Source organism: Myotis nattereri (assembly GCF_964212035.1).
Source record: "Myotis nattereri genome assembly, chromosome: 4".
Lineage (NCBI taxonomy): Eukaryota > Metazoa > Chordata > Mammalia > Chiroptera > Vespertilionidae > Myotis > Myotis nattereri.
In genome coordinates, this window is record NC_138079.1 from 16,784,877 (window position 1) to 16,808,977 (window position 24,101).

The 24,101-nt window shown below is 44.4% G+C and overlaps 1 protein-coding gene across 1 annotated transcript in view; it reads right to left on the minus strand.

Annotated features, from left to right (window-relative positions):
- The window catches only part of RETREG1 (reticulophagy regulator 1), a gene marked incomplete at its 5' end in the record, with an annotated part of 97,806 nt that overhangs the window by 67,971 nt on the left and 5,734 nt on the right, over positions 1 to 24,101 (minus strand). Inside the window, 2 exons of the mRNA XM_081090546.1 lie at positions 5,089 to 5,119; positions 11,230 to 11,336. Coding sequence (XP_080946672.1) covers positions 5,089 to 5,119; positions 11,230 to 11,336 — 138 coding nt within the window. The remainder of the gene's footprint in view (positions 1 to 5,088; positions 5,120 to 11,229; positions 11,337 to 24,101) is intronic.

Consider the following 24,101-nt stretch of genomic DNA (forward strand, 5'->3'; position numbering starts at 1 on the left):
CATCTTCCATACAGGCCCTTTTTATCCCCGGAAGGATGCTGAGGTTGTCAGTTCTTTCCAATCCCTTCTCCCTTCTCTCTATACAAGCCTTCCATCTTGTACGGCTCCTTGGAACTCCTATTTGCTAGATGGGATGCTGCCCGATTCATGAATTATTCAACAAAGCCAGTTAGATCTTTAAAATGTACTTGGTTGTATTTTTGTTATTTAACACACGTGACTATTTGATGCTGTTGACTTGATAATTCACCGTCTATGCAATTTTGATGAGGAATGATGATTCATAAATATAGAAAGCAGTTCTCACGCTAAATTCTCTTCCTCAGAGGAGACAATTTAGCAAACGCTAGATGACTTTTCACTTTTAACATAATATTGGGCTCAAGGATTTAATCAGACATTTCTTACTTAAATGCTCCAGTTCATTCTGGGCATGCGAGCTGGGGCAAGCTCAGGACTTCGGTTTTACAACCAAAGATTCTTGGCTTTTCTTCCTGGGGCAGGAGAGAGGGGGGATCCAGCTACAACACTTTAGCAGTTATCTGGACCCTGACAATACAAAGGGTCCCTTGATGTGGGGCCACGTAACAACTTCTCCTCAGAGCAGGTAAGACAGTCAAGCTAAGAGGTGTCACCTGGCAACGTGACTCAGCTAGACGCAGTGGTTCTCAACCTTGGCTGCACATTAGAATCACCCGGGAATCTTTTTAAAATCCTGATTTCTGGGCCTCGTCCTCTGGAAATTCTGTTTCTTTGTGATGAGGTGGGGCCACAACATTAGTAACAAAGCAACAGAATTTCCGGAAGATGAGGCCCAGAAATCAGGATTTTAAAAAGATTCCCAGGTGATTCTAATGTGCAGCCAAGGTTGAGAACCACTGGTCTAGAAAGACTGACTGTTAACCCTCCACTGTGCCCACAAAGAGTCAGCTCAAGGTTGGGCAGAGTAGATCCACTGCACTACTTAATGGCTTACATTACACTCCCACTTCCTTTGCAGGAGACCGGCTGGAGCTCGGGGACTCTGGGGGAGTCTCTCAGAAAAATCCCAAAGCTCTCAGCCACAATTTTCAAAATCGTTAGTTGCCACGAAAAACCCCTGTAATTTCGGTAAATTGGCACTGAACAATGAAACAAGATTTATGATGAGAACAGCTCCTTCACCTGGGTTCTAATGCACACCACTATTAAAGAACCAGGGTTAGGAACACGTGGCCTAACTGGAAACAACTTTGTTATTAAAACGGATGTGCACAATTTTTCCTTTGTTAACAGAGGGTTTTGTTCAGCCAGCGGCCGCAGTCACATGCAGAAATAACAAGCTATTACACTATGGATCCGGTTTCATTTCAATACAGGAATGAGTCATAAAAGATGTTAATTTGGTTAGGCTGACAGACAGCTCCGCATAAATCCTGTTCACAGGTTGTAGAGTTAGTGCTTATTGGTTATTAAAAAAAAACAGGTCAAGCCTGAACGCTTCCCGGAATTTACCCACCAAGAATCACATCTATACAAGATGAATTTTCCAGGCACAAAAACCAAATGTGAATGGCCTGTGATTAACATTATTCAAATTTGATTGCTGACGACAATATTGGAAATTAGGTGCTGGCTTTACGGTTATGTAGTAAACTTTATAAAAACCTTTAGAGTGTCCAGAAAAACTACACATGCATAGGTGTGCATGTACACTACCATCTTCCTGCTCAGTTTTGAAGGAAATCCTTTAAGCTGAGCTTAGCTGACAAGAGCAAATGTTCCCAAAGAGTAAACAACAGTCTGAAATAACAAGCCACTAGATGTAACAAGGGAGGCATTCCTTCCCCACTCCTCCCCCCACTCCACCATAGCTTAATTGAGGTGTAATTTACATAAAACACTGTATAAGTTTAAGGTGAACAATATGATGATGTGTACACTTATATATTGCAAAATGTTTACCATACCCTTCACCTCACATTGTTACCATTTTGTTGTTTCGGTAAGAACATTTAAAATCTACTCTATTAGCAAGTTTCAAGTATATACAATACTGTATTGTTAACTATAGTCATGCTGTACATTAGATCCCCTTATAACTAAAAGTTTGTGCCCTTTGACCAACATCTCCTCATTCCCCCACCCCCTAGCCCCTGGCAATTGCCCATCTACCCTGTTTTTATGGGTTCAGCTTTTTTAGATTCCACAAGTGAGATCATACTGTATTTTGTCTTTGTCTGACTTATTTCACTTAATGTAAGGCACTCAACAATGGCAGAATTTCCTCTTTTTTTAAAATTCATTTTCTAGTATTTCCTTCTTTTATAATGGTTGAGTGATAGTGCACTGTGTGTATATATCCCAATTTTCTTTATCCACTTATCTGCCGACTCTTAGGGCGTTTCCACACCTTGGCTATTGTGAATAAGGCTGTAATGAACATGAGGGTGCAGCTATCTCTTCAACCTGCTTTCATTTCCTTTGGATTTATACCCAGAAATGGAACGGCTAGATCATACAGTAGCTCTATTTTGAATATTTTGAGGAACCTGCATACCGTTTTCCATAGCGGTGGCACCAGTTTGCATTCTTACCCACAGTGCACAGGGTTCCCTTCTTGAGGAGCTCCTTTTTCATGTAGAAACTTGACAATGGCTTTATGAAGGGAGAGCGCTCCATTATTTGGTTCACCTTTTAACAGGGCATTTGATGGTCCTTAATGAGCCAACGCGAGTCCCATGAAGAGAAGGTCTGGCTCATTCTGAGGCTGAACACAAACTACTTGCCCAGTGCTAGAGAGAGTTAAAACTCACCCTAGGCTGCTAATATGGGAATCCGCCGTGCAGCCATGATATGGGTGTGGATTCTACCTACAGCCAAGTGAGAGCGAGGTGCTGAGCTCAGCACCTGAGACCTTGGCAGTGGAAAGCCCCTGGTCCACATGGAAGCTCTCTCTGCTTCCGAGGATCCTCTTATCCATCACTGTATTTTATCCTTAAAATAAAGTGTTTTTATATTTTCCAATGTTAAAAAACACAAGCACTACACAGCAGCAGAAGCCAAGAATCACTGTAAACAACATAACAAATCTTCATCAAAAGCCTTTGAGGGCTCGGCTGGTGTTGCTCAGTGGTTGAGCATCAACCTATGAACCAAGAGGTCAGGGTTCGATTCCTGGTCAGGGCACATGCCTGGGCTGCAGGCTCGATCCCCAGTGGGGGGCGTGCAGGAGGCAGCCAATCAATGATTCTCTCTCACCATTGGTGTTTCTATCTCTCTCCCTCTCCCTTCCTCTCTAAAATCAATAAAAATATATATTTTTTAAAAGAATTTGAGGAATACATATTTCAATTTTACATCTTCAATGAGATGAATAGATTAGGAGTGAAATTATACAATGGAAACTGCAGTGAAAAAAATATGGGAAAATATTGCCTCCCCTCCCCCCCCCACTCCCCTCATCCTCACCCCCACCCCCCACCTCCGGCCACTTCAGACACCAATCACAAGTCCCACTGTCAGGTGCTTCTGACCCATCAGCTATAGGTTGGCGGCTCCAATGATCCCCTCCTTGAGTTGGATCAGTCTGCAAGAGCAGCTACGAGAACTCAGAGAAACATTTTACTTACTAGATTAGCAATTTATCAGAAAGGATCTACCTCAGGGACAGCCAGATGGAAGAGATGCATAGCACGAGGTAGGGGAAAAAGGGCACAGAGCTTCCACGGTCTCTCCACATGTCCACCGACCCCGAAGCTCTCCCTGCCCTGCCCTTTTGGGGTTTTACGGAGGCTGCATTACACAGGCATGATGGATTCAATCATTGGCAACTGGTGACTGGTTCAACCTCCAGCCCCTCTCCCCTCTCCGGAGGTCAGGGGTTAGGACTGAAAATGCCAACACTCTAATCCCATGGTTGACTCCCCTGACAACCAGCCCCCGTCCTTAGGTGCACACAGACTGGAACACTGGGCCCCGGGAAATATCTCGAACAAATGACTGTCAGAGCCTTGCTGGTTCCCCTTGGGCCATGCCATCCCTCCCACCCATCCTTCCTCCACCCTGAGAACCACAGGCGTCAGTTTTCTTCTTACATCCAGCGTCTCCCTCTGTAGAGTCTCCTGTCAAGTTCACAAACATTCCATGGAAATTTGGGATCCGGAATGAAGGAATAAGCAGGCAGAAGTCAACTGGTCATAAAAATTATCTTTTACTTGAAATACTCAGTATTTCCAAGAGCACAGCTTTCAAGGCACATAAAATACCAAGTGTTTTTTTTAATAGAATTTGAACAGCAATTTGGTCCTTTTTGTGCATTCATTTCATGCTGTCCACTTTTACATATATCGAGCACCCTAAACCCCTCCCTCTAAGTAATGCCAGAATGTTTCTTTAAGGCAGGATTTAGAAAAACAAACAAGCGCCCATAAAAATTCATTTTACTGGAATATGAATCCTTCCACTTTCCTCATTTTTCCACTTCTCATATGCACAGCTAGCGAAGTGAATCATGCTCCCTCGTCAACTGCCCGGCTCTTTTCTCTGCCATTTGGAAATGTAGTTCTACTTCAGGGAGGTGACACCCAACGAAAAGGGAAGTGACTTGTCTCCGGCTGGGCAAGGAGTCAAGAGGTCAGTCCACATGTGCTGGACCATCACCCGTCAGAGCCCTGCACCTGCTCCTCCCACCCCAAAGTCCTCTGAACGGCAGCGTGGTTAACCCTTCGGGAATGTTCAGGCACAGTTTCAGGGCCCGGGGTCGCCCTGTTCTCCCCAGCTGTGCAGTTCATGCCCCAAAACGAAGTCTGAAAGGAAGTCCTCATTGAAAACGCCCCTCCTTCACTCCCAGTCCACCCTTCTTTCCTCACTTCCAGTCCTCAGGCATTGTCACTGGCACAATTCAGGTTGCCCAATATGACAGCAAGATGTGAGCTATTTCTTAAATGAGTCCCCACTAGATTTGCATGAATTTTTCCATTCTTGCAAATTCCTATAGGACTTAAGTCCCTGTCACTAAAATATTATTTCAGAGTTCTATCCTGGCGGCTTGGTCACCTCTCCCCTTAGGCCCCCCAATAGCCACAACACTGAAAGGAAGTCTCCTACCTTTCACTGAGGCTTCTCCACAGCTGTGCACCTGCAATAAGGAGAAGGCACAGGTGAAACTTAACCAGGGTATTTTTCTCTGGAGGCATTTCTCATCTTAGAAATATTCTGACCTGTTTAAATGCAATGCTTACATCTTTAAACTCTAGAACTTTGCAATCATACCTTGTATACCTCTGACATCATAACTAATTCAGGCAATTAATCCACATGTGTTTATTGAGATACTACTACATGCAAAACACTTGGATAGGTACCATGGGAGAGGGAAAACCATATACCACATGGTCCTGTCTTGAGGACTTGACCGTCTAGTGGTGCAGCCAAAACTGGCACTCAAGTAAATGCGAACCAAGGAAGAAACTACACAAGCAGCACAAACCATGAGACTTCTGGGAAGACAGAGCACCCGTAACAGAGGTGGTACTTTTGGTTGTTGTTGTTAATCCTCACCTGAGTATATTTTTTCCATTGATTTTTAGAGAATGGGAGGGAGAGAAGGGGGGGGGGGGAGAGAGAGAGAGAGAGAGAGAGAGAGAGAGAGAGAGATGGATGTGAGAGAGACACATCAATTGGTTGCTTTCCGCATTCGCCCCAACAGGTCAGGGGCTGAACCTGCAACCCAGGTATGAGCTCTTCGGTGCATGGGCCGATGCTCTAACCACTTAACAACACCAGCCAGGGCAAAAGAGAGGGCATTTAACGTGACCTTTGAAATGGTGCTGACAAAAGGGGAACTAAGACATTTTATTTGAGAAAGGGGTTTTTTATTTATTCGTTCTTTAGGTATTTTGAGCTTATATCTAGGCTCAAATAAAATTGACAGAAAAAAATATATACCTAGATCTCATTTGCTTTCTTAATTCCCCAGTAATTTTCTTCATCAGATAGTGCCTTAATATTAAACTTTCAACTACCAGCTTAAATGAAATGGCTATAAGACAGTTTCAGCATTTACCAGCAAATGACAAAGATGTTGCCTCCTGTTCTTCAGTGTCCCCTACCAAAGATCTCTGTGACAAGTTCTACTTAAAATTTAACCCCAGGAAAATGTTTCTCAAAATTGCTTGCATCCTTTCATCAGATTATTAGAATTGTATGTCTGATTTGGCTTCCCTTTTTGCCTTGGCTGCCAGTAAGCCCAGACATAAATCTGTTGCTCAATTATGGTCACCATGTTAGACTCCTGTTCTTCTGCTCGACCTCTTGTAAGCAATCTTATGTTCCTTATAGGCTGCCTCAAGTATTTTGGAACTAGATGGAATATCAAAACAAAGCAAATAAAAGAAGTGAACAAACCAAACAAAAACAGACTCAGAGAAACAGAGAAGGAAATGGCAGTTGCCGGAGGGAAGGGGATAGGTAAAGGGTGAAAAAGGTGAAGGGAAATAAAAACAAACAAACATAATAAAGAGAGATTTGAAATGGTCACTATGAATGACAGAATGGCAGTCACTTAAGGTTAAGTTCTAGTTCTTTCTCTTTGCAGTTCCTGGGCTATCTCATTTATTTTTACTCTACTGTTTAAACACAAGAAAATGCATCACTCCAGGCACTGAAGACGTGGACTTCACCTGAGTGAGCTGTGCGCAGAGTGAGCCCAAATGACTTCAGATTCCTACGAATTTACTCTGGAAACACCTGTAGCTGAGTCTGTATGTGTCAGGGCTGACTGTATAAATGGGACTTCTTAAATTAACTTCCATATAGAGTTCACTGTTTATTAAAAGATAAGTAATAAAAAAAACAAAGCAAAGCAAATAACACAAAAGAATACAAGGAATTCTGAGCACTAGTGAGGTCTCAACAAACGCTGGAAAGCTGGATAGGCTAAATCCTAGAAGCAACAACTCTCCTTGTCATACGGCATTTCTCTGCTAACACCGGAGCCAAGAGTGGAGAACAGAGACAACAGTACTGAGTGTGGCTTTGTTATTAAAAATTGGAAAAATGAGCCTGGCTGCCGGCACGCAGAACAGTGGGGACAGTGACACTGCAATCACAGAGCCCAGACCGGGCTGGGGCTGCACGGGGCTGAGGGACAGGAAAACTACGCACCAAGAGCTGGTCCCACCACAACGAGGGGCAGGGGCCTGGACAAAGGAGTCCGCTGAAAACCGACCTTCGGCCTCTGCAGGGGTTGCAGACATTGTACTTCCCAAGGCTAAGGGAAAAGATGAGGCCACTAACACGTGACCGAATCCAGAGTGTCATTCGGTCAAGCCATCAGGGTACAAGCAGGAATGACAGGGAATGGAGGGGCACAAAGGACTATATAGTTCAGTGATGGCGAACCTATGACACGCGTGTCAGAGGTGACACGCAAACTCATGTTTTGGTTGATTTTTCTTTGTTAAATGGCATTTAAATATATAAAATAAATACCAAAAATGTAAGTCTTTGTTCTACTATGGTTGCAAATATCCAAAAATTTCTATATGTGACACGGCACCAGAGTTAAGTTAGGGTTTTTCAAAATGCTGACACGCCGAGCTCAAAAGGTTCGCCATCACTGATATAGTTCATAGCCACGCTTCCCGGTAGGTCCGTGTTCTGTAGCAACCAGCACGTGGCTCAAATGAGGAGTGCAGATTTTGCAGGAGGAAAGGTGTAAATGGAGACAGTGGGTGGAAATGCTGCTCAGGTGGCCGTGGGGAGCCCTTCTGGGCCCACAACACCTTAAAGAGACCTGGCCGGGCATTCGGTTCCTCAGCAATGAGAGAGAGGAGGAGGTGGTCAAGGAGAAGTCTAAGTCTCAGTGGTCATGGAGGCTGCCCATGCTGGTGACGCGTAACAGAGACTAGAAGGATCTCCATGCTTCTGCTCGCCTATTTCAGAGTAAGCATCTAAGACGGTATTAAAATTAATAATGGAGGGAGTGGAGGAATACAATTACTTTCTTAACAGTGGACGTGTAATGTCTTTAGCCAAGTGGAGAAGTGGAAGGACAGCAGGAGACAGAGCAGCCCCCTGAGCCCTGATGACTGGGTCCTCCTCTCCTCATTGCAGTTGCTGTCGGCCAAGGTATCTAGTGAGAGCGGCTGGCAGTTCTGCTTGAGGCCATGGCGTTCCTATAACTGCATCTGGATCTAATTTGAAGCCGATTCTGAGTCTCCCAGAGACCAATTCATCACAGTCGGGCCTGGGCCGAACGGCCTGCGAAGTCAGGCTCCTGCCAGCTATTTACAGCCTCAGAGGGGTCTTTGTCCCAAAAGGCTTGGCGAAGAAGACGAAGCAGGCACCACTGCTTCTGCCGTCATGGGCTGGGTAGTGCTGGGAAGGCACAGCCATTCATCCAGTTTCTCAGGCTTGTTTTCTCCATTGAGCAGAAATGCTGATTTCAGAGCAATGTGCCCGGTGAAAACCCTGACAGAAAGATGGGCCATTGACAAATGTCTGCCCCCCCACTGGATGAAGCATAAGAGCTCCACTTGGGCGGAGAGGGCAGGGGTGTGTCTGAATCACACTGGAAGCCCAGCACCCATACACGCACTGGCACAGAAAGGCCCCACAGACTGACTGAAGAGGGAACAACCCCACGCTGTTCCAATCAAGTGGCAGAGTTGAACAGAGTAGACTGTTACTGTGCCCAAGGCACTTCTGTTTCACCCTCTTATTCAATCCTTGCATAGCCTTGGAGTAGAGGTTGGCTTCTCCCATTTCATAGGGTAAAGAGGTTCAGAGAGTATAGTAGGCTGAATCATGGCTCCCAAAGACATCAGGTTTTAATCCCTGGAACCTGTAAAATGTTACTTGTATGGACAAAGGGATTTACCAGATGTAATTAAGCTAAGAGTCATGAGATGGAGATTATCCCAGATGGGCCCCAAATACAGTTGGTGTTCTTATATGAGAAGGGCAGAGGGAGATTTGACACAGACAGGAGACAGCAATGTGACCATGAAGGCAGAGACTGGAGTGATGTGGCTACAAGCCAAGGACACCAGCAACCCCAGGTAGAAAAGGAAGGGATCAGACCCTTCCCTAGAGCCTCCAAAGGGAACAAAGCCCTGCTGACACCTTGACTTTGGCCCAGTGATGCTGCTTCTGGACTACTGATCCCCAGAACCATTAGAGAAAAAATTTCTGTTGTTTGGAGCCACAAGTTTGTGGTAATTTCTTATAGCAGCCACTGGACACTAAGGCAGCCTATGATGGGGTCTCTCCGCAGCTAGCAAATGGAGTGAATCAGCTCAAGAACTAGACAAGAACTAGACCCTTTAGGCTACAAGTCTCCCAACTCTGCCACCTTAATTTTTTAAAGGACCAAATCTTTGCAATGCAGAGGTTCCTTGTACTTCGTCACTATGAAAGTTCCATATTGGCAAGAACATCAAGCAATGAGTCAGTGCTGAAAACAACCTCTGTGTAAGGGGCCAAGCGTGAGAGAAGGACAGTTATGAAGTCTTCCAGCTTCATCCTTGGCCTTCCACATTTGTCTGTTCCTCGTAACTTGTGCTGGGACCAACTCTGATGCACCACTGAAAATATGTAGCCGCTCAGCTTGCGCTGTGAGTCCATTTCTGCTGCTGAGCTAAAATGACTAGGGATAAAATTTGTCAGTGGGCTATTTCTACTAAGATTCCCAAGAGGAAGGTTCTGGAGGGTGAAAATGTGACAAAGTATATTTGAGAAAAATAGGCTCTCTTCTACCAGTTGTGAATCAAGGCAGAGACATGGGGACCACCATGCACTGATCCCACCGACCCTGGTACAAAATCCCACAGCATCAAGATGCTCCACCTCGGGGCGGCCTTCACACATCTGGGTAAGCAGAGAGAGCATCTGGGCAGGTGCCTGTTAGGGTTAAAAGTTAGGAGTCTGTTCTCTGACACAGAAGAGGGGGTTAGGGAAGGAGAGAGAAGAAGAGAGGGTGAGAAGGAAGAAAGCAAGAATATCATCTAAATCAGGGGTGGGGCACATAAAACCCACAAAAATCATTTGGTCTAGCCCTGCCAAGGCATTAGGGGTGAGTTAACTAAATGTTTGACCAAATAGAGCAGGCTAATTTTTAAGTTGATAATTTTGTATGGCCCACGAATGATGTTATAAATATCCAAATGGCCCTTGGCAGAAAAAAGGTTCCCTACTCCTGGTCTAAACTACAGATTCATGAAAAGCAATAACTGGACAAAAACAAGTTTGTTCACCTTCCCAGAACACTAGAATGAAGAAATTTTAGTTTAAGAACTATAAAGACTTAAAATATAAACTGGATGGCAGTCCACATCATGATAGTAAATACCTAATACCTAATATCCTTGGCATCAGGAGAGGGTGTCCTCCACGAAGAGGTCTCAGTGTCCTTGTCGGGGCTAGAAGTCTGGGCAGGTCTTATGCACGTTCATCACGAGAACCCCAACCAAAATGATCTGTCCATTTGGGATCATGTGTAGTGAAATCAAATACCTGAATGTAACGTTCTCTTAGCTATCTTTGATCAAATCAATCTTACCACATTCACGGGGCTCAATTATTCCAAAGAGGGATTTTTGCCCATTTGCAAAACAAGCTCAAACCCTGGTAGAAGAGGACCCTCCAAGTATGAAAATGCTTGGCTCAGATTTATGATAGAGATAAGCTAGTCAGAAAACACCTTAGAAAAAGTAAAAAATAATGTAAGTTCTCACTTTTAAACTTCATGTTTAAAATTCATTTTTCATCACCAACTAATTAAAAAAAAAATTTAACCATTACTTCCTTGTTTTTTAAGCCCTGAATTTTTTGTTCATTTTGAGGTAGAAAAAAATTTACCTAAACCAGTCCATTTTTGAATCGCCCACTTTCATCATGTAGTATGTGATAAATACTTACCTGTTTTCCTCACTGACATCCTTAAATATCAAAATGGTACTTACATAATAGTGCCTAGAGCTAAAAGAGAAACCAACACATATAAACTTTTTGCCCAGAGCAGTAGCTATGACTAGGGACAACATCAGTTAAATAAGTAACAGATATTAAATAAATGTTTAATAAATAAATATTTAATCAACATTAAAAGTAGCAAAGTCAATGTCTGTATCCCCTGGCTTCCTGCTCCTTGTCAAAGGACGTCTTGGTTCAGATGCCTGCACAAAAATCAGACACTCAGGCTCTAGAAAACTAAACCCCATCACAGTGAATGCTGAGCTTTCTTACCTCTCTTTCTAGACAAAACCATATCCTTTATGATTTGCATAATAACTCGCCCAAGTATCGAGACGGCAATCAGGTGATACACTCTCCATGGAGTCAATGCGAGGAACCTATCAAAGCAAAAACAAATCATTTCAGTTTGAGGATTTTTATTTTTTAAAAAATTAGGTTCAGTTTCTGCCAACACTCAACAATTTCACTTTCAAATCACCCCAATATGAGCACATAAAAGTCATTTAATAGGCATCGATGTCAACAAAATAAAAGCACTTGATCCACGTATAATTTTGTGCTAGGCTTTCTGCTCTAACCTGTAATTTGGGCAGAGAATCTGCTATCTTGGGTGTGGCCCAAATTTCGCTCTGCTAACAGATGGAGAATGGAATTGACCTGAAACACAATTATGATCGGCTGCAAAGGCAGAGCTACAGGGCTCTTAATACAAACAGAGACGCTAAATAGAAGCCCTGTCCTCCGTTTTATGTTTTACTTTTATGCCGTATTCATTTCTTTAACTACTACACCCTCCCCACCAGTCTCTTAAAAATAGCAGTTATTAAGAACTCAATTTGCTAATAACCATTTTTCCTTAGAATCACTACCCTTTTGTCCATTTGCCCACCTCTCTCCAGAGGAAAACAAAGAATCCTTTATCTTGAACAGCATATAGATCTTATAACACTTTTTTTTTTTAAATTGGACTTATCAAGGAATAGAATGGCAAAGTCACAAGGAGCTCTGGGGCTTCCTATGGAGGTTGAAGACCATTTTATACTAGTTAATTGGCCAAGCTAGTAATGACATGAACATTCATGTAATCATAATTCATAGAAAATTAACTTAACAAATGCATCACGTAATGCTAAGTGCAAGGCATTGTAGAGACTATAGAGAACTAAAGAACATATGAGCACTGCCTTCTAGAAATTTACTTTCTCATCAGAGAGACTAATACAGATTGAGCTAGCCAAGTACCTCACAGGGAGTCTGTCTAGGAATACAGGTAAACAGCTCCCTACACGGCATACCCCTCTCACGGACACCATATCCTGAAGTCGTCCCAGGGACACACCATCCACTTGTATTTCTTATTCAATGATGAAATGTTGAAAACAAAATCACACACTACCCACAGCTGGATGTGGACTCGTCACTGTACTTTCCAAAGATGCACTTAAGTGGCAGAACAGTGACGACACTGTTGGTCAGTCCCTATGAGAGGCAACACTGGGACAGGAGATTCAAAGCTAGGGATTATAACCCTGCTTGGTGCAACTGCCCTGACTAACAAGGGTGGGAAATGTTTTCAAAACCCTAAGTTTTTTTAAAAAGGGGGAGTTCGTGGTGTGTCCAGTGGCAGGCTTCCTAGTTGCTGGCAAAAAAGGGGAGAATAGTGACCTGTTATTCCCAGTGCTTGGGAGCTACGAGTCCTTGATACTCTGTGGCCAAACCTGAGGCCAAGTAAAAAGTGGCTGCAAATATTTGAGCACCAATATATGTATCAGGAACATCCACTGTGGGCCCACATGCCAATGGACACTGTCCAGTTGGATTTCAATTGGCAGGACAACCTCAAGGCCAGAGACTATGTCATCCCAAGCAGAAAAGCCCTTTCTCATTCTTTCCTAAGGGTCCAATTAAAAAGGAACGCAGGCCGGAACCGGTTTGGCTCAGTGGATGGAGCGTCGGCCTGCGGACTGAAGGGTCCCGGGTTCGATTCCGGTCAAGGGCATGTACCTGGGTTGTGGGCACATCCCCAGTAGGGAGGGTGCAGGAAGCAGCTGATCGATGTTTCTCTCTCATCGATGTTTCTCTCTCATCGATGTTTCTAACTCTCTGTCTCTATCCCTTCCTCTCTGTAAAAAATCAATAAAATATATTTAAAAAAAAATAAAAAAATAAAAATAAAAAGGAACGCAGAGACAGAAACAAACGGAAAGACATAGAGATAGATAGATAGATAGATAGATAGATAGATGATAGATAGATAGGTAGATAGATAGATAGATAGATAGATAGATTTACAGAGATACAGAGACAGGGAATGCCTGTGGATGAGTTTGCAAGCATAAGAGGTCTGGCTGCCTCACAGGTCTCAGTCCCCACAACACCCTATACTCTATTTCTCGAACATTCCAAACTGAGAGTGAACCTGGGATTAGAATGAATCTCTTCTGATGGCTGTCAATTCTTCAGGGTCCTCCAACTTCAGCCCCTGATCCTGGGGCCTCTTGGAACCCTCAGCAGGTTCAGGAAGCTGGGCAAGCAAAGAGCCTGTTCCTGCAGCTTATTCTGTCCCCCTGCCCTCCGCCCGCCCCCCGCTCCCCCACACACACACACACATACACACCACACCGATGGAGGGAGTGTGCACGCTGGTCTTGGGCTCCTTTCAGCTGTAGTTATTTTTATTTAAAATAATACTTTAATGTCTTCTGTTACATTTAGTGATTTTTAAAATGTTTCAGTAAATAGCACAAAATGTAACAGAACATTTTTCAGTGGGAAACTGGGATTCTGGAAAGGCCGCACAGGGCCAGGCACTGGCCTGAGAGACCTCCCCTCCCTCAAGGCTGCCGTCTCCCTGATCCTCACTGTTATTCTGTGAGGTCCCCACCTTTGACAATGAGGAAACTGAAGCTCAGAAAGACAGTCACTTAACTGGGTTCACCTTGCTAGAAGCTAGTTCACACCTCACTTCAGAACCCCTATTCCCCAGCCACAGACACACACACACACACACAGAGGCACGCACACAAAGACACACACACATACAGAGGCACCGATGCACATACACATGCATATACTTGCCCATCTCCACGAGTGTTTATTTCCACTATATTTTAGTCCAAAAAGCAGTGGAGAGAGCCAAAATATCTACGATCCCACAGAATAAGTACAAATAGATAAGAAAATTGGCAAAGGGAAAATAAACAAAAAAGATTACTCAATTCTAAGGTTAGCCCACAAGAATTCAAGCCATGAGTTGAGCTGCAAGAAGAAAGCCACAAACTGGGATCCAAGAAGACCTCTTCTGGCTAAGACTTTACGCTTCATCATGAGAATCCCCTTTTTTTACCCCAATAAGAGAAGACCAACTAACACAAAGATCATTTTCGTATCTTCTTAATATGAAAAGAACTGACTGATGAAACACAGCGAAGGACTAAGTAAAGCAGCCAGTGCACAGACAACCACCCAGGCGCCCTTGGACAGCCCGGAACCACAATAACGACCGAACACCACCTGGCCTTGTTAGAAGTGACTCTGTGGGGACGTTTGTTTGCTTTCCAGTCTTTTCATTGTTTGCCAAGGAGAAGCTGTAAACTAGGAAGAAAGAGAAGTGTTGGTTGGACGTGTTCCAGCAGGGAACAAAGCCACCTCCTCACACCGAGTTCAAACGTGGGTGTGCTAGAGGCGCTGCCTGTACCCAGCAGGTCTGTCCGTCCGCTCCCTCTGTGTGCCCACCTGGGGCAGTGCCAGGGGTAGAAACAACCCTAACAGCTTTCTCTAATTAAACAAGGGAGACAAAGCCGTCCCTCAGCACGGCCCTACCCAAGCTCCAACGGAAAACACGTCCCTCCTCACCATTCCACCTGAGATTTCCAGGCCCATATTAACTCTCCAAACAAGACAGACAACGCCCGTGAAAAACAAGGCGGGGAAGAAGAAGAAAAGAATATGTAATAAGGAAAGATGACGGTTTCCCATTAAGTTCTCCACGCGAGCGCCTTAGCTTCTGTGCTTATAACATTTGCCCTTAAGCACAAACAATTACAGAAAACGCCTCAGTTCAACCACAAACGCAGTCAGCAAGGATTCTGAGGCTGGAAGAGAACAGGGTCCACATTTCCATCACAGGCCTGCACGGCAATCAGATGAGAAGAGAACGAGAGGTCAAATTCAAAAGCCTGGCAAAGGCACAAGAGTGAGTCAGATACCATCCCATGGACAACTGTCACACTCGGTAGCCAGACATGCTGAAAACCAGTCTCCCTGGCAGACGGCAATCAAATTAGAGCCCTCCGCTGCTCTCCCAGAGTAATGCTTTTTCCTTCTTAGTACTCATCTTGATTCCTACTTGTCCATTTGTCTGTCGGCTGTTTACCATTTCCTGACACCACTCTGCAAAGTTCATGAGGGAAGGGTCCAATCTCCTCTGTTTACTGATGTCACCCCAGCAATAGGTCACTCACTGGCCAATAGCAGGTGCTCAAGAAATACATTTTGTACTGTTGTCCATTCAATATATATTAACGACTGCGCGTCAATTTGTGCAAATAATCATGCATGTAACTGACGTAATCATCAAATATTAAATCCCTAAAGCACACTATTATAACAGTAACAGTTTGCCAAAATGAAAAAACAAAAATGTATGGAGGAGCATAAAAACTTCTATGCAATTTGTTCAAGACCTTCCATGAAGCAACTGAGAACATGGATGGCCCTTGGACCTTGGCTTAGATTAATTTTTCTCTGTAAGGGAAGACCGGGCTTCTCACTAGCTATTGGAAGTCAGTCTGTCTCTCCTAACTGCCACTGTGCCAAAGCCCTGTTGCCATGATGTGGTCAGTCAGGTCAAAGTGATGGTGCCTCGCTATGTCATAGATCCTTGCCTCCGGAGGCGCAACAGATGCACCTCCCTTCAAGTCTAAGAAGCCAAGCTTACAAGGAAAGCCACACCAATACACAATATATGTTTGGGAGTTCTTCTAACAACCATACTATTTATTTATTTATTTATTTATTTATTTATTATTTATTAGTGAGAGAGAGAGAGAGAGAGAGAGAGAGAGACGTCAATTTGTTGTTCCACTTATTTATGCATTCATTGGCTGATTCTTGTATGTGCCCTAACCGGGGATCAAACCCACAACCTTGGCATATTGGGACGATCCTCAGCCATGCTCTTTAATGCCACAGGCATGTGGCAATCATGGGGTCATAAGCCTTACAACATGCGCCTGTTTGCACCAAGCAAACTCTATGCACATCAGAGATTTCATGGGCAACACTAGCGCTAAAAGCATAGACACAGATTCCAATGTCTTAGTCATACATGGCACTAATATACAAACAGTCTGAACTTTCAGCTATGCAGTATTTAGTGACATTATTAAAAGTGAAAATTTTATGGAAATAACCAATTTCCAGTTTGTTCACTAATACTACTGAATTTAAAAACAAACAAACAGAAAAGCAATTTTTAAATCATATTTCCCATTTATACTGGATTATATTTTAAAATGGATTCTAATAAATTTAGAACATGAGCCAAAAGTGAAATTGGATTAAGTATTTTTAAATATTTAAATATCATGTACTTTAAAAAGGTTAAGAGTTTCGTGTACCATTTTGCATAAACTATGATGATAAACTGGTTAAAGTCTCTCACCAAAACTTTCTGATATTATACACGACAATGCAAGTTGTTGTTTTGAATTTGCCCAGAAAGTTTTGGGAAGTTAAATTTAAAAGGTGGACTTATAAGTATTTAAGCAAATATATAATCATTCCTAAAATTAATAGAAAGTTTTCCTACTTTCATATGCCAGTGCCCTGCATATGCCCAGGGAGGGTGCAGGGTTAGCACAGCAGGAGGAGGCTCGCCTAATGCCCCTCCTCCAGCTCCTAAGCCCTTTCTTCCACAGACAAAGATGGATTGGGACTGCATGCAACTCATGCTGAGCCCCAGACGAGGCCACGAGGCCACCTCCTGACTCGTGGTGGTAGTCCCCTCTCCGGGATCCAGGGATGTGCATTCTCGTGCACCGTGGTCCCTAAACTGTACTCTTCTGATGGACTCTCTAGTCCTGACTTTTACATGAAAGCTTGAATTTGTTAAAACACTGAATGCGTGCCTGGTTTTTGTTTGTTAACACCCTCTATTATATGTACTAGCTACAGGAGAGCTTGATGAGAAGTCAACAGCTATTTTAAAGAGGTTTTATTAAAAACAACAACAACAGCCGAAACCGGTTTGGCTCAGTGGATAGAGCGTCGGCCTGCAGACTGAGGGGTCCCAGGTTCGATTCTGGTCGAGGGCATGTACCTGGGTTGCGGGCACATCCCCAGTGGGAGATGTGCAGGAGGCAGCTGATCGATGTTTCTCTCTCATCGATGTTTCTAGCTCTCTATCGCCCTTCCTCTCTGTAAAAAATCGGTGAAATATATTAAAAAAAAAATTAAAAAATAAATAAATAAATAAAAACAACAACAACAAAAAACACCCTTAAATTGTAGTCGATTGCTCTAACCAGTTTGGCTCAGTGGATAGAGCGTCGGCCTGCGGACTGAAAGGTCCCAGGTTCGATTCCGGTCAAGGGCATGTACAGTGGTTGCGGGCACATCCCCAGTGGGAGTTGTGCAGGAGGCAGCTGATCGATGTTTCCCTCTCATCGATGTTTCTGACTCTCTGTCCCTCTCCCTTCCTCTCTGTAAAAAATCAATAAAATATATTAAAAAAAACTGTAGTCGGTAACCAATGTAACTATTGAAGTGGCCATGCCTGTGTTAACGGGTCCTGGGGTTGTTCTAGAAAACACGAGTATCGGTTTGTGGTTCAGGAAGACAGACAAATGTTTCCTTCAAATAGTAAGTGACTGTTCAAGTGACAAGAACGTCCCCCTACGACAGGTTTCCGGGATGCAGTTATCCCCATGGGGTGAGAAAAGGTGGTACTGCCACTCGCTGGGTGCTAAACATCTTGTTTCAGGTAGATGTGCTCACGTTGCGCCATTACAACCGAGAGCAAGACAGTCTTCAATTGTCTCCTCTTGTCAAAATTGACTTTTAACAAACTTCGGCTCCGTGGACAGGGGTAAGGAGGGAGGATGTGGTCTGAAGCTCACAGCTGGGAGCTTCTGCGGATCCCGACAAACCGTGGGGAGATCTGTCCATACTCCTTCCCCAGACTCTCAAGACCCCCGAGACGCGGCTGGATCGATACAGTAAATTTCCCGCAGTGACCTGAAAACTCGGAGCAGTGATCCTGGCACCAGGGAACACTCTTATTTTGCCGTCCAAGCTTTCATCACGCTTGTTTCAACGCTCAGCAGTTTTAAAAGGGGCCAGGAGGCCCCAAGGCCGGCCCGTTGTCACCAGCTCACGGAGGGGCTTGGGACTCAGTTTCCTCAGCCAGACAATGAGGTGATGCCAAAGCCGGAGCAGAGTCCCTGCCTTTTGTTTCCTCACACAGATGCCGTCTTTTGAAAGAGTTTAGCTGCTAACAAAACAACCTGGTTTACTAGGTCAGAGCTGGTGTAACTTGATCACAGAAATAAGTATCTTCCATCGGCTGTTTGAAATACGGAAAAACAGGTTAGTGCCTTCAAAGCACTGGGGAGCTCGGGGTCCTAGAGGATTTTAATAGATTCATGTTATGGTTCTTTGGCTGAACTCTGCTACCCCGGACCCACAAGACACGAGCGAAAGTGCCAGGGTGCTTTTTTGGAAGCTGACCAGCAGAAAGTGGCACCTACGTGGTCTGAAGCTCCCAACCAAACCTAAAATGTAAATAGCAGTGACACTCTTCTAACTCAGCACATCCTGGTCGCATCCTGGCCTATGACAAGTTAGGATGTTTGTTTTGAGTACATGCAAAGGCAAAGCATGAATTCTATCCACCTTCGGTTCATTAGGTGAAGTCTATTCTAGGACTCTATGTGTACCCGCAAAGCCAGGCCTGACACCCACCTCCCAGGGCATGACTCAGCAAAGCCCCCAGCCCCCAGCCAGGGCAGCCTCCCTGCACAACCGCAGGGGGTGCCACGCAAGCTGTGCTATGTGTGAGTACCCCTTGGAGGCACACAGAAGCCCTGTGTTCAAGTCCACAGGACTACAATGGCAGCTTTTATATGGCCAACGTTGAGTCCTGGAAGTATGAAAGCCAAAAAGAAATGCTTTACTTATATGCATGCAACAGACAAATGTTACTTACTAATGGACACAAGACACTGGGGGGTGGGGGAAGCCAGGGGAATGTCAAGGGGGAGAAAAAAGGAGACATGCCTAATACTCTCTGTAATATTTTAATTAAAAAAGAAAAAAGAAAAAAAGAAATGCTTTAAGCTTGCCCTTAAGCGCTCAAGCACTAGTGATGATAATACAGCAGTCTGGCCAATTCCCTGTTTACCTAAATATCAGCCATCAGAAATCAATAGCTGGACCTGCTACCAATCATCTACAAGAGATTGGAAAGGCCTTGGAAAGTCATCCGACTGCTCAAACGCAACACTGGAAGCAAGAGAGGAGACAGGAAGGGCAATGCTTCAAAATTCTAAGAGCAAATTATTTCCAACCCAGAACTCTAAAGCAAAACAGACTAGCAACCAGCTGGAAGGGTGAGACAGAGATATTTCCTGCACAGGCGTTCTCACAACATGCATTTCCTTTGTACTTTCTTAGAGGTGGAGAATGTGCTCTCTCAGTACAGAAGGAGTTCACCAAGAAAGAGTCCAGTAACAGGGGGAAAACAAACAGAAATGAGAGACTCCAAACAAACAAGAAAACCTTAAACCTTCGTGAATGTTCTTAAGGGGAAGAAAAGGGGCCTCCCGCTCGAGGCTGTGACTTCTCCTGACTCTGTCTGCAGCATGGGCCCAGTGATGGAGGCTCCCGCAGAGGAGGGAAGGAACGGGGTGACGGATGCAGATGTCCTAAGAGGACAGCAGGCCCTGGGGACAATCACATGAGATAAGTATAGGAGGGTGAGGACTCTGAGAGGGGTGGCTCCAGGGAAAAGGATAAAAAGAGAGGAACTCAAACTGGCAGCCTGATACATTTGACGCATTATCAAAAGGAGTTTTCCAGAAATGCTGGAAAATTAAGATGATCAAATAGAAAAAACTGCTAAGAGTAACAGCAAAATGAAGTTGTACAAGCACAGTACTGTAAACATGGCATTCTCCTTAGTTCATGTATAAACAATGCTTACACAGTCACAACGATAAGTGATCAACCCAAAAATTGTGACATCATTACAGTAGATGGAGGAGGGGAAGGGAGTGTGTGTGTGAATTAGGGCAGGAGGAAACAAAATAATGTCTCAAATTGCTCAATCAAGAAATGGCATTAAAAAAATGTTAACAGCCCAGCTGGTGTGGCTCAGTGGTTGAGTGTCAACCTATTAACCAGAGTGTCAAGGTTCGATTCCCAGTCAGAGCACATGCCCAGTTTGCAGGCTCAATCCCCAGTAGAGGGCATACAGGAGGCAGCTGATCAATGATTCTCTCTTCATTTATACTTCTCTCTTTCCCTCTCCCTCTCTGAAATCATTAAAAATATTTTTTTAAAATCTTTTTTAAAAAAGTAACCTACTGACTAGACTTATTGTGGTGATCTTTTCACAATATATATAAATATGAAATTATTATACTGTATACCTAATATGTTATATGTCAATTATACCTCACAATTTTTAAAAACAAATTATAAATAATGTAAAAAAAAATGGCATTTTAAGGATATTATTTAGAAAAGCCTAAAGAGAGCTAAAAGCAAATCATTAACAATATTTGCTCTGAGAAACAACCAGGAAGTGGAAAGAGATGGGACAAGAAAATGTCTTGGCTTTTATTAAAAGTCAGTTGGGATTAATCGATCTGAGAGACAGCGAAAAAGAGAAAGCATGCAGGTATGTGTAGAGAGAGAGAGTGACTGACTTCCATATGCAGTACTTTCCATATCATTTACTACATATTCTATAAATGTAGCTTTAATTGTTTTCTTTTTACGTAACTGGTTGTCAACAGAGTTTTACTAAGTTTCTAAAAACTAGAAAAACAGACCCACAGAAAAATAAAATAACTTCAAATTGTTCCAGGTACCATGAACAATACAAGCAGATCTAAATACTGAAATTAACAGGCAGGACCCAGAGAAGGTGGCAGGGATGACCCACGGCGGTGACTGCGGACTGAGACAGTGGGGGGGCTGTGGGTGACATGCTGGGCAAAGGCAGAGCCTCGGAGGCGGAAGGAGCAGTAAGAGCTGAAACAGAGCAGGGAGGCTCTGCAGATGGGCCGGAGGAGCAGGGGGTCTGAGTCCCCAAACATCCTCCCCTGCTCTGTCAATAAAGACGCCGCCATCACTGCCAGCCAACGGCCCAGCTCCCCTCCCCCAGGGTATGGCAGAAGTGCTCCTTAAAGACAGGATGCCATCCCCAACACTAAACGCACCCAGGCTCACAGCCCAAAGGACACATGTTTTAGGTGCTATTCGACACCATCAAGCAGCACAGCCACCTGAGAAGATGCGGGGTCCACACGACCTTTTACCTGGAGAAAAAGGGCCACCCTCCAATCAAAAAGGCAAACACAAAAGGGCACCCAACATGATGAAGCTGGACCACCTGACAACTCAAAGAGATGCACTCTAGGTTTTTGCAATTAACGCTGGAAAATGGAAAACAAAGGTGGTAGAATGGAGCTGTGGTTAGTGATGAAATTTTATTTGGAAAAATAAATCAGCTTCTTTCCTGAAAGCAGGTAAGAGACAACCAGCTATGTGGGAGGCAGCCAATGTTTTAATTGAGAAGTAAATTCACTGGGTCCTGTAGAAGACATATGGGATAAGCCATATAACGTCACACTCATTTTACCTCCCTTGCAGAAGGCTCTAGTTCAGGGGTGGGCAAACTTTTTGACTCGAGGGCCACACTGGGTTCTTAAACTGGACCGGAGGGCCGGAACAAAAGCATGGATGGAGTGTTTGTGTGAACTAATATAAATTCAAAGTAAACATCATTACATAAAAGGGTACGGTCTTTTTTTTTTTTTAGTTTTATTCATTTCAAACGGGCCGTAGTTTGCCCACGGCTGCGAGTCTAGTTGATAGGGGGAAAAATGTACAAAAGCCTGGTTGGAATCCAAGCTCTGCCACATACTGTCATCTTGGGGCAAGTGACTTAAATGCCCTGGGCCTCAACGTTCCCCTCTGCAAAATGGGACAATGACCCCTTGCTGGGTGGTGTGAGAAATAAATAATAACTATGCCAAGTGCCACAAAGCAGGAGCCCAATCAATGGTCATTGTTAAAATCAATGATCACTGCAGGTATCCCCAAGTGAAATCATGTAAGGCCACAGAAAGTGTGCCCCCAATTTGTCAAAAGAACACCGGCTGTTACTCAGCAGTGTATCCAAATCGATGTATCCAGTAACCCAGGCGTGGCCACAACTTGAGCGAGTGCTGGCGTCATCTGGTTATCTTTCCAATGAAAGGCTCGCTCAGTGTCTGGGCAGAGATGGGAGGCCGGCTGGCCCATGGGTGGCTGCAGCTCCTTCTCCCAGTTCTAAGACTCCATGTGGAGCATGCAAGTGGCCACACCTCGCCCAGCGTGTTTTCATTTAGGTAGTGCTGCCTTCATCCCCAAGAGAAAAATATTTCCTTCCCAAATAACTGAAATAAGCAGAGAAGAAAGCATGTAGAAAATGAAAATCTTGCCCAGACAGCGTGGCTCAGTGTTTGAGCTTCAACCCATGAACCAGGAGGTCACCAATTCAATTTCCGGTCAGGGCACATGCCTGGGTTGCAGGCTCAATTCCCAGTGTGGGGCGTGCAGGAGGCAGGCCATGGATGATTCTCTCTCATCATTGACATTTCTACCTCTTTCTCCCTCTCCCTTCCTCTCTGAAATCAAGACAAAAACATTTAAAAGGAAATGAAAATCTTCCTGAAGAAACTTTGAAAACACTTCAGAGTTTTATGCTTCTGAAAGCATGTATGTAAAGAGATGTGGATACTACAGACACTTTTGAGCTCTCTTCTGTCATTTCCCGAGCAATACTGACTACTAATACAATACAGCATAGAGGTGGCCACAATACTAAATTTAGCACTAGTCCATGAAAAAAATGCAGCTTGAAAAAAACTGGTCTATGAGGACAAAGATGAAAATACAGGGACCTGATAAAAATGTATTTACTGTAGAAATGGCCGGACATAAATAAAACCAGGAAAACAATGTCATCCAGCGCTTCCCCCCAATTATTTGTGATTTCCTGCTATCCTCCCCACGAAAGATATAGCCAGCCTCGTCCTCGCTCAGCCTTCTCAATCTCAGTAGATCGTTCCTCCTTCAAAGAGATATCAGTCAACACTGTCCAAGGACTCCTGGGCACGTCCACTACAGGCACGCCTGCCTTTCCCCCTGGTCCCCAGGTATGGGAGGAAGAGGTGTCCGCCTAAGCCCAGCCCTTCCAGCCCTCCTCTAACAAGCTGGAGGCACCATCGGTGATGGAATAGAGGGGCTGTTGACACCAAGTGCGAGTTGGACCCTGCAACCTTCCAAACCAACCCCACAGGACAGCACCCCAAGGACCCCCAGTGGGTCCTGGGCATTCCAGATTACACGGGTGCCCAGCCTGAGACGCCATAGTACCCAAGGTCTCCTGCCCTTGTGCCGTCACCTCAGGCAAATCACGTTCTTGCAGTTTCACTATTCACACACATGGAGGGTAATGTTGTCATGCGATGCCAGATGCTCTGGGAAAAGCCCAAGGCCTAGACTTTCCTGTATGCCAAGCCTCCAACTGTGGGTTCCATACTAAATCCCATCAGGGCACTTTCTAGGCTGCAGAGACAGTGTGCCCCGAGAGGGAGGCTGCGCTGGAAGGCATCCAATGTCAGTGCTGTGACCCGCCAGGAGCCTGAGAATAGGGGCATTTTGCTCCATCCCTTGCCTGTCCAAGGCAACCGTCATGTGGCCGCAGAAAACATGCGTCAGAGCTCGCCACTCCTCTCATCAAAAACAGACATCTCACACAAAGACTTCTGTCGGAATTTTTTTCAATAACTTTATTCATGAGAGCCAACCCTGAAAACAACCCAAATGAACATCAACTGACCAGTGAATAAACAAATCGTGCCATA